The sequence below is a fragment of the Lingula anatina genome, chromosome 8, assembly GCF_051362555.1.
Source record: "Lingula anatina isolate TDL-2025a chromosome 8, LinAna3.0, whole genome shotgun sequence".
Lineage (NCBI taxonomy): Eukaryota > Metazoa > Brachiopoda > Lingulata > Lingulida > Lingulidae > Lingula > Lingula anatina.
In genome coordinates this window covers 17425455-17441230 of record NC_141774.1, presented here as the reverse complement: position 1 = coordinate 17441230, position 15776 = coordinate 17425455, and the positions used below count along the sequence as shown (strand labels likewise).

Sequence of the window (15776 nt, the reverse complement as noted above, 5' to 3'; positions counted from 1 at the left end):
GAAAGGTCATAGGTGAGTTTAGTTGTATATCAGATAGGGGTGGTTCAATTGAAACGAAATGGGTAACACAACATGTGCGTGTTGAAGGGGTGAGAAATTAAAAAGTTTGTTATTTTTAGACTTAGAAAAGAAATCTCAGCACCGCATCAATCGTTTCAAGTATGCCTTTAGGTGCAGGAATCAACTTGAACATCCATTATGTTGCTTATTTACAGTGTATGCATGGCTTGAAAATAAGGCAGACAATGGTTACGAATTTGTTTATTTATTTTTTTCTGACAATAATTCATGTAAATAACATCTATCACAAAATAAGTTCAATCACATAAATATATATTAAATTATATATTGGGTATACAGACCCAATTAACATAAAAGAACTAACAAGCATAGAAAAAATTCATTAAAAAGTAAAACTAAATTTCTAAGACAGCAAGTCATAAACAACACAAAAGGGAATAGAACCGAATACCATAAGACAGATCAATAAAAATTTCAAATAAATTCAGTAAATAACTATTTTAATAAAAAAAAAATGCTATAAATGATACATATATTTTCAGACAATTGTACGAAAGTACTCTTTCAACAATAACCTTAAGTTTTTCAACATGGGCGACAGTGCCGTAATAATTATCACACGCAATTGCACGTTACTATATAGTATATATATATAAATGAACCCTGTATATAACCAAGTGCGATATTTGTTCTCCATACCACATACCGGGTATATCCCCCAACGCACAATATCTCGTTAATTTAAAAGATCAAATGTCTCTAGCAAATCGAGGTTCGTTCCATATCACCAACTATGAAATAATTAACTTCATTTAGTTTGCAGTTTTCATGGACATCATCAAATCACGATATAAGAAAAGAAAAAAATGCATCAAGAAGACACAATACGTTAGCAACCAGGTAACTAGGATTCCATCATCTTTTATAGTCTATTCAGCAAGGAAAAACATTAACCTTCGGTTATAACATGCTTTGTAACTCTGCAGAGCGATGATTTGTATAACTATACACTAGCACCCGGGTGATGCAACCTCACCAAATAGATGGAGGCTACTAGATGAGGCTCTTATGGTCGTTGAATTGGCGATGATCCCTCCCTTTGTTTCAACAGCACGTTCAAATCCAGCCATGCCGCTATTTTCCAGGAATTATATTTGCACTCAGTGTTATTGATCGTTGCGATGACGACAGTGGATTTCCAGATAGGCAGCTGCAATCCCTTAGGACCACATGACATTATTGATTGTTGTTATGACAACGGAATTGCCGAGTGGCGTCGGTATACATTAGTTCCCCATTAGATTTTATATTATTTGTGATTGGATTGGAGTGGGAGGGAAGCCAAGCACTCGAGTAGGATAATATATTGATGAAAATGTGAAGCCCTTTTTGCCATATCCTATTATGCATATATAACGTGAACGTCTTACAACTTCACTTGCCGTCAAATGAGATGATCACATTATTGGCCCCAAAATAACTGTACGTTGATAAATCGTATAGAACAAACAGAGAATCATAAAAAGAATCAATACATATCTATGCACATAATGTTTAGAGTCGACCATCTTGGCGTTCTGTGTTGGTTGAAACTGTTTATTATTATGTTTAGGAAGATAAACCTGCCTGCGGAGCATATGTCGCTGTCGACCGGAAGCGCATTCAATATCTGGCCAAACTTAAACCGCTATAATAATCGACTGCGAGTGAAATACGTATATAGTTAACCATTTAGATAAATGTATTTTTGCGCCTTGCGCCAATTTGTTTCCATAAATGAACAAATAACATACCATAAAATGGAACTTGTTATCTATATAACACACGTACCTCAAATAATAATAAAAATAATAATAAACAAAATATTGCTTTGGGACTCATCTTGCACGTACATCTCAATGTTTATGTTTTTTGAGAGACCACCACAGAAAATTGGTCCTGTTCCTCTGGGACAGTTCCTTTAATGTGTTTCCTTCGGGCTTGCCAACCCGAACGTCAACTAAAATACCCATTACCGTTTTCATTGGTCTCCTGGGGACACTTAACCGTGACACGCGGCACACGCCGTAGCACACGTAGTCCCTATGGACCAGCAGCAGCGTCCATGTCCAGAAATTAGCTCGTAGTTTCGGAAGTCGTTGCATTTTACCAGTGGTCCAATGTCGATTCGCAAAAGTCGGAAAATTGGCTCAGAATTTTTTTTTTGTGTGTGTGATCGAGCCAAGGCGGGTATTAATTGTCAAAGTGTGATCAGGAATACACTGAAGAGGGCTAGTTTCATAAAAGATAAGCAAGTCTGCGATGACTGGAACACGCCCGAGATCTCTCCGTCCTTGATGACCTTGACTTGGATTAATTTCCTTTTTTTTTGCGGGATACCAGTGCTGATTTTGTCTTCTTGTCTTCTATTTCGAGGAATCCTGGTCGTTCAATTTAAATGCAATTTACCGTTGAGTGTTCTGTAAATAGCGTGTCCAATGTCCAATATGTTTCCAATACGTCATAAACGATTTGTTGGAGAACGGCGAGCAGATAGGCTATGGAACGCCTTTCAGTTGAAAATTACAAGTAACTCTGATTTTCCGTAATGAAGATCTCCTGATATATTTGCACCGTTAAATATCACTTTCTGTCTTCCAAACATGTAATTAATACCCTCAGATCAATGTTTGTCCTCTGCGCGTATTCCAAAGTAAATAAGTCGATAATAGCAGCCCGTATTTTTAAGGTCACCGCATGCGCTAGCGCGTACAGCAGCGCACGCACAGCCACCAGAACCGTGAGCGCTCCTTGAGTATTGAATAAAGCACTGTGGTGCACCTCCAGGTAGTTCAAATCACTGTGTACAGAACAGCATACGTTCAATACCAGATTAATATGTTGTCACTTGTGGATGAATTAGTTTAGTGGAGTTTCAGCTATCCAGACTGAGGACTTTGAAACGTTTTCAAAGTTTTATCTTTATGGTCAGAGGATAACGTGTGAAGTAAATCTTGAAGTCCACAGGTATATACTCTGACTGGCAACGTCCTCCGAGTCGTTTTCTTTTCTGAAAATGGAGCCGTGGATGTATCGATAACCATAAAGTGACGTTACCGTAAAAGAGGTCTTCATTGATGACCTTTTGTTATCAAAGTACGTATATCATATACCTTGATGTTAGGAAAAAATGCTCCAATTCTTCTCAGCGATCTTCAGTTTGTATTATCCCTAAACGCAAATGATACACCCCCCTTGGTACTGACTGATCGCCAGCAACAGAATATCAGTTAAACCAAAATCAATGTGGACAGCAACACAGAGTTAATCAAAATATTTTCCGTTTCATTATAACCGTCAATGACCGACAGTTAAACCAGAAGTCTCTGGCGGACGAGTCCGTGCGGAATAAAGGTTTAATTTGGTCCTGGTGCTCGACGGCGATTCCTCTTTTAACCAAATGATCTGTTCAGTCGCACAACACTACATTTTTCACCATTAACCTCTTCATATATATGAGCTCTGTACTATACGCGTGCTATATGTGTATAATAGTTCATCATATACGTGAATTTCTCCGAATGGTCAAGCGATCATCTCTTGCGTCCATCATATTGATTTGCCTCCTGGGAACCAATAATTCCCGGATGATCTTGTTCGTTTTACTTAAACCCTCAATCTCGCTTCACGCACTCCTTATTGGATCTCATCGAGGCAGTGGTAATTACGATTTGGTCTCACGTCCGTACTGGCTATCGATTCCAGTAAGGTAATACATTTACTGTGTAATGTATATACGACTTTCTACGCTGTCTCTGGCATTCAAACTGTCGTGTCTTCGTCTTATCTGCTTGCGGTCTGTCACGACATCCTCATCCTCCTCGTCCTCCGATTCATCATCATTTTCATCACCAAAGCTTGATTTGAGATGCGTAATGACCAAAGGTATAGGGAGTCAGGCTTACGCAGGGATTTCTTTCAGATTTTAGCGTGATTGGATTATGACACCGCTTACTAGCTGTGATGACCTTTGACGGTGACTTTCGCTCGGGAACAAACGATGCTCCAATGTCAGCAAACCTTGCCCAATGTCACCTACACCGCCGTGACCTCAGGCTTAAGGCGAAGCGATAACCCTTCGAGGTTAACAATAGCAAGGCGGACGTGACTTCTTCAAGAATAACGATCATCCTATCGGTCGGACCAGGTAGACCTGGCGCTGTGATTCAAAATAACACAATAATGAATGTGATTCCACATGTATTCCCCCAACCTCAGCTCTCAATTGAAAACATCCACACAGGAATTCCTATTGCAGGTTATTCCAGGTCTAGCACGTGCGTGACGTCCAAATCGGAACGCTAATCTCAGCGTATCAAGCTTTAACATTAACATACACGTCTACCCGATAATCTATATCCGATAGTACCTAGTCTATTTGATATAATGCTGCTTTAACCTGATTTTCAGGTGAGCTGCGCCCGCAGCAATACTAGTATGTGTGTTAGTATTTCTCTACGCGTAAGCCCATAACAACGGTGTTATGGGATTCAGATCAGACTAGGGTCAGTGACCTCAAGAACAAACACCTTACATGCACTTGTAGTAATGTGATATTCACCTGTTCAGTGTTTGTATTTTGTCTATAGGAAAGTTATGCGAAAGAAACCCAGACAGCTCTTTCACTTTTAAAGTGCATGTACACTAGCTGTGTCTGCGAAGACAATACAGCTGATCGGTCATAACCTGCATCACCCTAGTTTTAAGGTCAAGGGATTAAAACAGATTAAAGGCAAGCATTTATCCCAGTGTGCGTTTATCAATACTGTGACCCGATTTTAAGGTGAACGGGTTTCAAACAACAGCGTGGTATAAGAGTTCTTAGTGTTCTTGAGTGTTGCATTATCAGCAGTCCTTTAGTTCTTTGTATTACTAGTACTGCATGTATGCGTTGCGGTAAAAAAGGTAGTTTTCGGTACTAGGGGCAATTGGTAGTTAATGAACGTTCGAAAATGCGATGAGGGTCTGACGTACATGTAGTTTCGGATCTGACCGCTTAAAGAAACACTAGTCAGAGACATCAGTCCATACTTCCAAACTCCTGCACCCCTGAGGTCCGCTTAAGCAATCAGCTTTTGAATCTGCTTAAGTAATGAACTGGTTAAGGTGTCAGTTGTGAGTTCAATGACGTCAGCTAGTATGTGACGTCAAAAGTTGAAGTTGAGAGATATGTGACAACAAAAATATAACGTCAGCCCGGCACAGCTGAAATTTCCCATTCAGTATCCTGATTTTAGCAATAACAAAAAATTCGTAGAGTATTGAAGTTCACGGGAGTTTTCCTTTCGGCAATGCGTCTTTTCTCTTAGGTGCAACATGTGAAACGTAAGTATTCGTAACGAGGCTTGCAAAAGCACTGCAGTATATATACATGTACAGTACATACGGAAAGTTATGAACTATTTCAAAAAGTAATAAATCTTTGCGCTCCAAGGTTACAAGTTGAGCAATTTTTATCTTACAGTAACACATGTATAAGAAATTATGCAAGTCCGATAAATAAATACTTTGTTCCGCCCGTCTGATTTAACCTCTGCACTTGGTTGAGCAGAGAAATTGGAGTCACGCACCACGTAATCGAAAACAGGTTCAGAGAGGATTTGTGGTGAAGTGGGAGAAAACTGCCCGTAATAAGATGAAATTGACCGGTAGAATGACCTTTCTGTTTAACCTTAACATATACCAAGGGGAATCTTGTGGTCCTAACATGGACATCTGTGTACGCAGTAGACGATATAGTCATTAATTATATGGGCACGTGTTTCTACAGCATAATGTCGGGTGGTTTGTGAAGTATAAGTACTTCAGGTATTCTGCCAGAAACGATTTGTAGCTGCTGATAACGTGTTTATATACAGAAATGCTCTCTGTATCTCGTATTTTCAGATATGCTGAATTCTATAGTTTACCTGAACATCATTCCGCACAGGTGAACGCAGGGTGATATGTAAACAGACAGCGTGGAGTACTCCCACTTTATATAATAATAATAATAATAATAATAATAATAATAATAATAATAAAATTAGCAAAAGTAATATTCGTAAAAGTCAATTTCGCACCTGTCTAATGGACCCCTACCCTCCCTCTCTCTCTCTCTCTCTCTCTCTCTCTCTCTCTCTCTCTCTCTCTCTCTCTCTCTCTCTCTCTGGCTGCTACAGCCTGTCAAGGGAATACGAGAACGAGTATTTGTACCTTTATAGTTATAGCAGTCGGCGTACAGGGGTTATACGGGGGGAAAGACGACGCGGATTTCTCCAATATCTGACACTTATCAGAGGCACTGAAGGCCAGATTTTAAAAGGCCAAGTGAAAGTCTACATGTTAGAATTGATCTGTGAACATAACCTTTACGCTCTCGCCTGCCATTTTCAAAGGTCGATCTATCAAAGATGTTTTCCTTTCAGTTGTTGTTTATGGAAACAAAATTTGCCGTTTTGTTGAAGAGGTTGGTTATCGTGGTGAATGCGCAAATTTCTGTAAATATTTCTTAGAGGAGTACACCATGTAGGCATGGAATGCATTTTTGTGATAGTAACAAGACTTGTCAGTAGTTCAGATACCAGGATTTACTCATGAACAGCTTCTAACTAGCAACAAATTGCCTTACCATCACGAAAGTCATGCCTTATTCCCTCTCTCTCCCTCTCTCTCTCTCTCTCTCTCTCTCACACACACACACACACACACACACACACACACACACACGTACTGAGTCTCTCTCCCCCCTCTCTCTCTCACACAGAAAAAAAAGACACAAAGTGCGTTTAAACACTATTTGATCCATTTCAAGATTTCTTTTCAAGTTGTCGTTTGTTTTGCCAAATGTGTGACATGTCCATGTTAAGACTCACAACATGCATATGACCCACCTCCTGTGAGAACGGGGACAGCCATCTTGCCCTTCCCATCACATCAATGATAAACCCCGCCCTGTGTACACTTGCAATGAACACAGCTATCTCGGAGCGACCATACTGATCTTAAAGCTTTCAGCGCACCACTGTATACATTATAAGGATTTATTACTAATGTATGTATTTCAACTTATTCTCTCATTCGGTTCCATTCCCCCTGCTTAAGCTGTGTAATGATCTTAGAAGTTTTACATGTATGTGCTGTCGCGATATTTTGATATCTAACTTTCCTTTCTTATTTTTTAATATTTCAACTGTTTCAAAGACCATCCTCACGAAAAACACGTTGACCATTGCTTCGGAAGGCAACACTCCGAAATGTAATCATTTCCTCTTTACAACAGTTCAGAAAATTACACAGAAAAAGAACACTCGCCGGCAAAAGTATAAATAATCTCATCCGGCCCAACGTTCGACAGAGCACTCTAGATCCGATATAATTCCCTGATCTGATCTTGTGTAAACTGTCCTTAGATATATGGCACTGATGTGTCCCAACCATCCCTGCACAGCTTTGCAATCAGTTAGATTACGTTGCAACAGTTGAAAAGATGGAGTATTTCTTGTTCCTCGCTGCTTTTTACAGTTTTGCCGCACTGGCGCATGGACAGGGTATGTTTCAGATGTTTTCAAACTCCATGTTTTGTCGGAACAAAAAATATCTTAATTTTCTAGACAAACACAGAGACATGATATGGTCTGTACAATGTAGACCTAAATTAACAGCAGTACCCTTGGAAGTCTGTTCCTCCAAATTCACCATATGTTTGTGTTTATTCGCAGATATATCATCGAAGCAATATATAATTTGATTAGTATTAAAAGAATCTGACAAGTTTTTGCTGTCGTAATATGGGATAAAAGTTAAAACACTGTGCGTTTATTTAATATTTTGTACCTCAATTACTTTCATTTTTATTTTCAAATGTTTACTCATTAATACCAGTTGAATATTCTAATCCGCTAAATGAACTACTTGTATGATACCGTAGGCTGCTCGCTGAAGAATATAAATTTCAATGGAAATGATGCCTCCCAGTTTGGAGAAGAGGCGGCTTCATACGAGGAATGCGCCAATATATGTAAACAAGCGAAGACTTGCAGCATGTGGGCATATAATACCTTCTGGAAGAGGTCAGTCCCCACCTTTCTCTCTCTCTCTCTCTCTCTCTCACACACACACACACACACTTTACTTATGTGTTTTTATATTCACTGTATACCAATTTAATTGGACCAGCCCGTACATTAAACGAAACAATGGGTTTACAAATCATTTTCTTTGAATTATTCTTTTATAATCGATTCTAATATTATCATCTTTTATTTTATTATTACCTGTATCATCATAGCTTTTTCTTTTTCTCTCTCTTAAGATGCTATCCCAAGAAACCACTCGAAAACAACATGCCTTTGCCAAACGCCATTCTTTGGGACCTGGCGTCCGTCTCCGGATTCATTAACTGTCCTACAAGTAAGTATGCCGGATTCCATTTATTTTAAAAGGACATTCACAATTTTATAACCATCATAATGTTGCTCAATATATAACTGATGTTGAACAATTTGGTGTTAAGAATAAAAAACGAAGTGAAACGCCATTGATACAGGTTAAGTTAAAAACGTGTGCACAATCAGTCACTTTTTAAGTGTCATTACTATACATAATTTTATTCAGCTCTTATTAACAATAAACGCGCCACATTATTTTCATGTATTTTCAGACTGTAAATTCCAGAACGTAAACTTCAGGGGAGATATAGCAGTCGGTTTCCCTATCCAGAATATCACGGAGGAGATGTGTGAGCTCAGCTGTCGCAATGAAGCCGACTGTAAACTCTGGGTCTATAGGAGCGGGGAAAGAAAGTAAGGGATCAGTACCTATTTCATTTTTTCTATATCCAGCCTATATTTCGTTATCACTATTTTACGCGCAAACAGCGACAGTTCCCTAAAGGCTCGTTCCCACTGAGACTATCGGTCTACGTAGGTCGATCCAACTCCGCGGGGAATCTCGCTGAATGCTATCAGATTTACGTACATCCTCCTGGCGTTGAGTAGCATTCAGAAAAAGCTGGTGATTATACGAGCACGTTGGAAACAAGAAAAAACGAGAAAGCGTGTGAATCTGTTAAGCTGATTGCATTCAGAGGAAGTTCGCGTGGAGTTGGATCGATTTACGTAGACCGATAGTCTCAATGGGAATGAGCCCTGAGGGATCTGTCGCTGTTTGCGCGTAAAATAGTGGTAACGAAATATAGACTGGATATAGAAAAAATGAAATAGGATGGAATAAAATAGACGAGATCACAGAAAGTCTGAAATCGATCGATATTTGTACAGTTGATTTAAAATAGCCCCTTTTAATGTCATTATAATTATTATTATCATTTTTATTTATTTTTATTATTATTATTTTTTTTTGCAAAAGACACCATTAAGGTAAAATTATTCTAGGGCGGCGACCAAAAGTAAATGAGTTATGTAATCGCGCTGTATTTATTTAGTCACATGGCACTGCTGCTTCATTTCATTGTGTAATTGCCAGTGCTGCAGGTGCTTGTTTGAAATAATATTCTCCCATTGTGTGACGCAACAATAATGTAACTGTTTGTTGTAATGTGTCGTTGTTGTATTGGCACAGATGCATGTTGAAGACGTCAGTGATAGGACTCCCCAGTAATGCTGTCTGGTCAGGCGGTGACGTGGCCGGCTTCAAAAACTGTACTAACGGACTTGGAGGTAAATATATATACAGAGAGAGAGAGAGAGAGAGAGAGAGAGAGAGAGAGAGAGAGAGAGAGAGAGAGAGAGACTTACCGCTTCCAGAAACACTCGTGATTTAAAGTCTTTCATGTAACTCATTGAATAAAAACTAAAAGAAAAATATGAACATCATTACCATAACACAAAAGTGTAATGTACATTTTATTTATTTATATTTTTATAATCAAGAGAGAAAATATATTTTTCAGGGTTTGGACAATATATAATACCTCAATCGACTACAACCGGTCCAATTGTTGACAAGATCAATGAAACGATCCCAGTCATTGCAGTTGGTTAATCAAGACATTCTTTTGCTCATTTTTTATTGATTAATACTAATTTCCAATGCAAAAATAAGCTACGTCGAGATCTTTTAATTGGCGATTTATTAACACCGGTTTATCGTGAAACGACGCCAACATTGGTTTGTTTAGTTACACATGTTCTCATTGGTGGTTGGATTGGTGCCAGCTCGCATTTAGGCAGTTATCAGAATCTAACTATCATGTCAGATGTGAGGATAACTTTACCAAGAGTTACTGTGCTAATATGAGCCTGCCTTTTAGGCAGCACACGATTTTATTGTAAATTTGTCTTACAAGAATTGCATCGATTGCAGTTTCTTACTGTTGATTTTAATAAAGCTTGTTGATTAAATATTGCACTTATTTTGAAAGAGAGAGAGAAAGTGAGAAAGAGGGAGAGATGCAAACGGTAGTTATCTTTAACAGCCTAGTTTTTCACAAGAGCATTAATTGCCAATGCCACTGATCGGAGAGGTGTCATATGCCACACCCAACACATTCTATGGCATGCACTAGTATCACACCTAACACAATCCAAAATGTCTCGTCAAGCCTTTGTCATCAGACCCAGTGGCGGATTTAAGAAGGGGGGGGGGGGGGGGGGGGTGAAGGGGGGGGGGGTCCTGACCCCCCCCTCTTCGAATTATGAAAAAAATCACACCTATGGTCCCCTCTTGAAGTTAGATTTTTGACTAGCTGAATCATAGTTCTGAACCGTACCAAATGGCACCGTTCGCCCTCTTAAAATACATGTAACACAATTTTCAGGGCCCGCTGAACCTACTCCAAAGGGGGGGGGGGAGAGAGGGTTGGCTTTGCATCGGCCTGTCATTCCTATAAAACGGACCCCCCCCCCCCCCCCTTTCAAATAATCATGGAACCGCCCCTGAGACATATCACAACCAGATAATATATATATTAAAATGCCATTTATTCTCTTAATGTTCTTTCTTGTGCTACAATGAATTTTAGATAGCAGAGTACTTGGACCTCCCACTCGCATTTAAACTTATATTTCACATACACTGAGTATATCTGCCTTGCTTGACAGTTTCAAGAGTCTTTGCTTGTCAAGTGCAATTGAACTGTTTTAGATGAGAAAAAGATGAAGACAAAATAACAAACATAAACTTACAGCATGTGCTACTATGTTTATTAATTTTTAGAATTTTAAAATGAATCAAATTCCAATATTTTACAACATGTCTATAAATCTCGTAAATGAGCAAAATGTTCATTAGCTCATCAATGAAAATGATCAAACAAAAGCCAAAAATATCCATACCGAAGACAGTTGAAGACCAGAGTAAATGAAAAATCGGTGACTGTAAGCAATACCTGGTCTGCCATTTCTGAACATTTAATAGACACCTGACACAATATTAACTGGAATTCAACCAAGACCCTTGAATCCGAGTCATCTGACACCCCATGCAAGATATGAGAGGCTACCTACACCAGCCATCACCAGCCACCCATGAATAGGGAGGGGTGAGTAAATCTACCAGATTAATAATAATAAGAATAAGTGGGCCTTGGCCCCTATACCACCTAGTGGTCAGTGAGTGTGAACATCTACTCACATCAGTCTGATGAAGGCCTTCATCCAGGTTGGCTGAAAGCTAATGGCAATAAAGTTTTTCGGCTTGTGTTTGATAATTTTCACTTATGATCTATAAATCTCATTGCTCAAAGTATTGCACACAGGTATAATTTTGACTAGACATAAAGGTTAATTCTTATTTGAAGCACTAGTTTTTGTTATGTAAAAACACACGTACTGAGTGAAAGAATTACTAGACATAAATATAAATACAATGTATATTCATATTGCAGGACACAGAAATCAATACAAATCATGAAAAAATTATAAATAACATGAGAAATAAATAATCACAATGTTAATGATATTTTTGTCTCCAATATACACCACCAGCAAAAAAAGGGAATAAATATATTTCAATACTTTTCACCATCAATTCTTAAAATGTTTTACACATGACATGTTACAGACATGATAGCTATCAATAAGAGGTTAACTTGGCCCTTTAAACATATCTCCTTTCCCTTCAAAGGAACCACCCACCAACTGTAACAGCCTTTAAGTTTGCTATATGAGTTTGTCTTTAATAAAAAGTCTGTCTATGCACTGTAAAAGAATTGATCTTCCTTTCCAAAAAAAAAAAAAAAATGAAATATGTACCTTCATAGAGATTGCATGGAATGTATAAAACCTTCAGCTACATAATGTGGCAAACAATTTCAATGGTGTAATAGGTACAAATAATTTTCTAAAATGATAAAATTGGCTTAAATCAAGACTGCTGTTTTGTCCTCAGATAATCTGGGTAACCTCTACAAGCTGACTGCATCTGTGTCAAGAACTGAGGTACTCCAGTCTGGAAGAAGAAAACAAAATCCAAAGAATACTGGCATCACACAATGTGCCATCTCTCCTGCACACTTGAAAATGCTTTAATTACGTCCAAAGCGAGGCAGTTTTTAAACTCAGTGAATTGTAAATGTAACAAAAAATTCTAAACATGTTAACCATGTAATGTAAGAAAAATGATTAATCTATTGATAATAATATCATGATCATTTTTTATTAATAATTCTATTGTCACAAAAACGTTTTACATAAGCTGCCCTTGAGAAACTTCTACAGTGTCACAGATACAAATGCCACACAAGAGGGGCAGGAATCAATCATCATATTTCTGCAGCTGGGCAATATAATATATTTTTGTTAACTTTTGAAATCCATTTTTTTTTGTCAGAAATATTCTCACTGCATCCTGAAGGGACATATTGGTCCTTACCTTAGCACCCCAGTTGATCAGCCACGTAGGAATCATCCCCTTGGGATTGTCATAATAATGCATAAAAGCTGAAATAACATCATCACATTTAATTGATTTTTTTCATTTTAAATCATCAATGAATACAGATATAAATATAAATATTTTTCCTTCTTCTTTTAAGCAAAAAATGTAAAGGTTACATCAAAAAATAACCACGCCAATGTTTATCTTTTTAAAAATTCAAAACATCAGGTTTTGTTTAACCCACCTTTTGTTCCTCCAGCGCCATTTGAGGTGAGAGCAGAGCTCTGGAAATAATCGTCCACTCGTATTACGCCTGGTATTTCTGGACAGCAGTTAAAGTTGGCACTCTTAGCTAACACACAGTAGATGTGTTTATTGTCCATGTCTACCTCTCTGAGCTCTCTCATGTACACATACTGTTGTTTAGGTCAAGGATAAAACTAAATGTTAAAGTTCCACATGATTAAAAGCTGTTGGTTACAAATTTAATCAAATCAGAATATTAAATAGTGACAAGTTTATATTTATCAAGTCCTTTCGATGTAAAAGGAAGATGAGAGAAAAAGTGAGAGATGTTCATGAAAGCAGTCACGTATATTGACTAAAACACCTTGTTTTCATCTAAATCATAATTCAAAATCAAAGTAATATATGAAAGAGAAGTATTGGAGTACCAGTAATACGACATACAAAAAAAATAATAAAATAAATAAAAATAAATAAATAAATAAAATAAAATAAAATAAATAACAATGATTTGCCCAAATTACTAACTAATCCCCCACACTTCCCCCATAAGGAGTATATTCATAATGCTTGTTAAAGAATACATCTCTGTTTGACATCATGAAAGGGAAATTAATCTGCCAATAAATACCCTTGTTTATTCCTTCCTCTATTTCACGTAAATCTGAAATTATAGAAAAGTGTTATAATATTACCATGAACAACAACGAAGAAAAAAAAATAATAACTGTTGCTCAACAGTTACACTGTATAGCTCTATTCGGGTGTTCTCACCTTTGTATCAAGGCTGTAGCTGACAATTTCAAAGGGGTGGGGTTCTTTCTATAACATTAAGAATACATTATTGTAATTGTGCGTCATTATTGCTAGTAGTGTTATGGTGCCTTGTTATAGTTGGATGTTGGTCAGTAAAATATCCATTCTTAGGTGTAAGTTTAATTTGTATGTTCCATGTAGTTTTTTTTTTTTTTTTTAAATCTATTATATCTAGTATTGTATTTCTGTGACCATTTTATATTTGCTTGTACACTATCGATGATCTGTACCTTGTATGTTAAGGTTCATTATGATCAATAAACATTCCATTATTCTTGATTCAACCTGAGAAAATAGCAACAAATCTTTACCACATTTTGGGGAAGAAAGGACCTTTTCCAAGACCAAATGACAGTTCTTCCCCCCCCCCCCTCCCCCTTCTATCTAGCTATCATGTGGACCTGGTACCTGTGCATGTAATACTCTTTCTCTACCCCTGTTGCAATAGTGTCCAGTGTGTTATTAAAAAAAGAAAAAACCTTATCCATGTAGCTAATGGAGTATACAGGCACTCACCATCTTAACTAAATCTGATGAAGAGTGGGCCCTTTCCAAGCCAAAATGATGGTTATTTCACCATCACTGCCCACCCTCCCCCTCCACTCTCCCCCTCCCACTCCAGCCTCACATCATTCTACAGTATGCAGTATACTCACAGTGTGTTCTTTAATGAATCTCCATTTCCTGTATTAAGCACTCACCATTCACATAAGTGTCCCATATCTTCCTATACTCAGTATCCATATACACCTGTGCACACACATCAGGGTTGACATCCTTCAACTCACCAAATATCTTGTATTGATATAAACCTGACACCTGGAAATATGGAAACAATGTATTCAAGGGAAGTGATCGCACAATTCAATTATAAGACAAAATTCACCCAGATGTATCCAGAAACCAGAAACACTGTGTTTTGGTGCTGTATGGTTATGATGACCCCAAGACCCCCCCCACACACACACACAAACACACATGCACGCACACGCACACTATCTATACTGATCAGTATATGCTGTGCATCTTAGAGGCTTGCAAAAATCAGACTCAGCATTTTGAGATATTTCGGGTCAGGACAATGTTTGAATTACACAAAGATTGAGCTAAGCATAGTTAACGTCAGCTACATGTAGGGCCTACTGCAGTACGTACCGGTACAGTACCAGTAAACTATGCATGTACTGTACTTGGGGTACAAGGTTAAACGTCCTTGTCGGGTATATTCAATGTTTATTTAAATGCCTTAGAGAAAAAAGCGCATATGAAAGTTAATCTCCCCTCACTATTATCCTCAGCTTTTAACCCAACAATAACTAAATACTCGACCTGGCAAAAAGGGGGTGTTGGTCCGTAAGTTTACCTTGTTATATTGTCTGTAAATTGTCACATCATGTGACTCGACAAAGAACTCCCAACCTTCCGACTCCGGCAGGTAGGGGTGTTCCAGTTCCCTGCACACTTTATCAAACTCTAAATCTGTGAACATGGCCACGTTTTCTGTTATAACGATGGCCTGTTATCCGGCGGGGAAAAGAATGAATGGAATGGACATGTGTAGCTATCAACAAACACATGTATAGATGGCGATCGTGTCAGTTTGTTTTCCTATATCACGTGCAAGATAATACTGACTGGAACTTGAAAACGTAATTTGTCAGATATCAGGAAAAAATTAAGGTGTCATTTCAGGTAAAAGAATCGAATTTATGATTCTCGATTTCATAGGTAGATCTACTACATGTACTTTTCCAAGTAAAGTACGTATATTCCTCTACTCTGCGTGCTGCATTTCAGGTTTTAAGTGGTGGTTTTATTTTTTTCCTGGGAATCTA

At 38.0% G+C, this 15776-nt stretch overlaps 2 protein-coding genes across 2 annotated transcripts; one reads left to right on the top strand and one right to left on the bottom strand.

Moving 5' to 3' along the window:
* Positions 1 to 7438: 7438 nt before the first annotated feature.
* Positions 7439 to 10403, top strand: LOC106158753 (uncharacterized). Its single transcript, XM_013534835.2, has 6 exons — positions 7439 to 7589; positions 7970 to 8111; positions 8354 to 8451; positions 8702 to 8843; positions 9622 to 9719; positions 9953 to 10403. The coding sequence occupies exons 1-6, from the start codon at positions 7529 to 7531 to the stop codon at positions 10042 to 10044; spliced, it is 633 nt and encodes a 210-aa protein (XP_013390289.2). The 5' UTR covers positions 7439 to 7528; the 3' UTR covers positions 10045 to 10403.
* A 562-nt stretch (positions 10404 to 10965) lies between these two features.
* On the bottom strand, positions 10966 to 15537 carry LOC106158740 (phosphatidylcholine transfer protein-like). Its single transcript, XM_013534820.2, has 6 exons — positions 15305 to 15537; positions 14643 to 14760; positions 13710 to 13789; positions 13124 to 13295; positions 12874 to 12941; positions 10966 to 12450 (listed from the first exon to the last, which is right to left on the bottom strand). Exons 1-6 carry the CDS (start codon positions 15428 to 15430, stop codon positions 12367 to 12369), a joined length of 648 nt encoding a protein of 215 aa, XP_013390274.2. The 5' UTR covers positions 15431 to 15537; the 3' UTR covers positions 10966 to 12366.
* Positions 15538 to 15776: the final 239 nt, after the last annotated feature.

What these genes read in the sequence shown, in the direction of transcription:
- LOC106158753 (XM_013534835.2), top strand. Translation starts at nt 7,529, where the DNA reads ATGGAGTATTTCTTGTTCCTCGCTGCTTTTTACAGTTTTGCCGCACTG. An exon ending in TATAATACCTTCTGGAAGAG is followed by an intron (nt 8,112 to 8,353) that starts GTCAGTCCCCAC and finishes CTCTCTCTTAAG; the next exon opens with ATGCTATCCCAAGAAACCAC. An exon ending in TATAGGAGCGGGGAAAGAAA is followed by an intron (nt 8,844 to 9,621) that starts GTAAGGGATCAG and finishes GTATTGGCACAG; the next exon opens with ATGCATGTTGAAGACGTCAG.
- LOC106158740 (XM_013534820.2), bottom strand. Translation starts at nt 15,430, where the DNA reads ATGTTCACAGATTTAGAGTTTGATAAAGTGTGCAGGGAACTGGAACAC. An exon ending in TTTACAGACAATATAACAAG is followed by an intron (nt 14,761 to 15,304) that starts GTAAACTTACGG and finishes CCATATTTCCAG; the next exon opens with GTGTCAGGTTTATATCAATA. An exon ending in TGATCAACTGGGGTGCTAAG is followed by an intron (nt 12,451 to 12,873) that starts GTAAGGACCAAT and finishes TTCTTCTTCCAG; the next exon opens with ACTGGAGTACCTCAGTTCTT.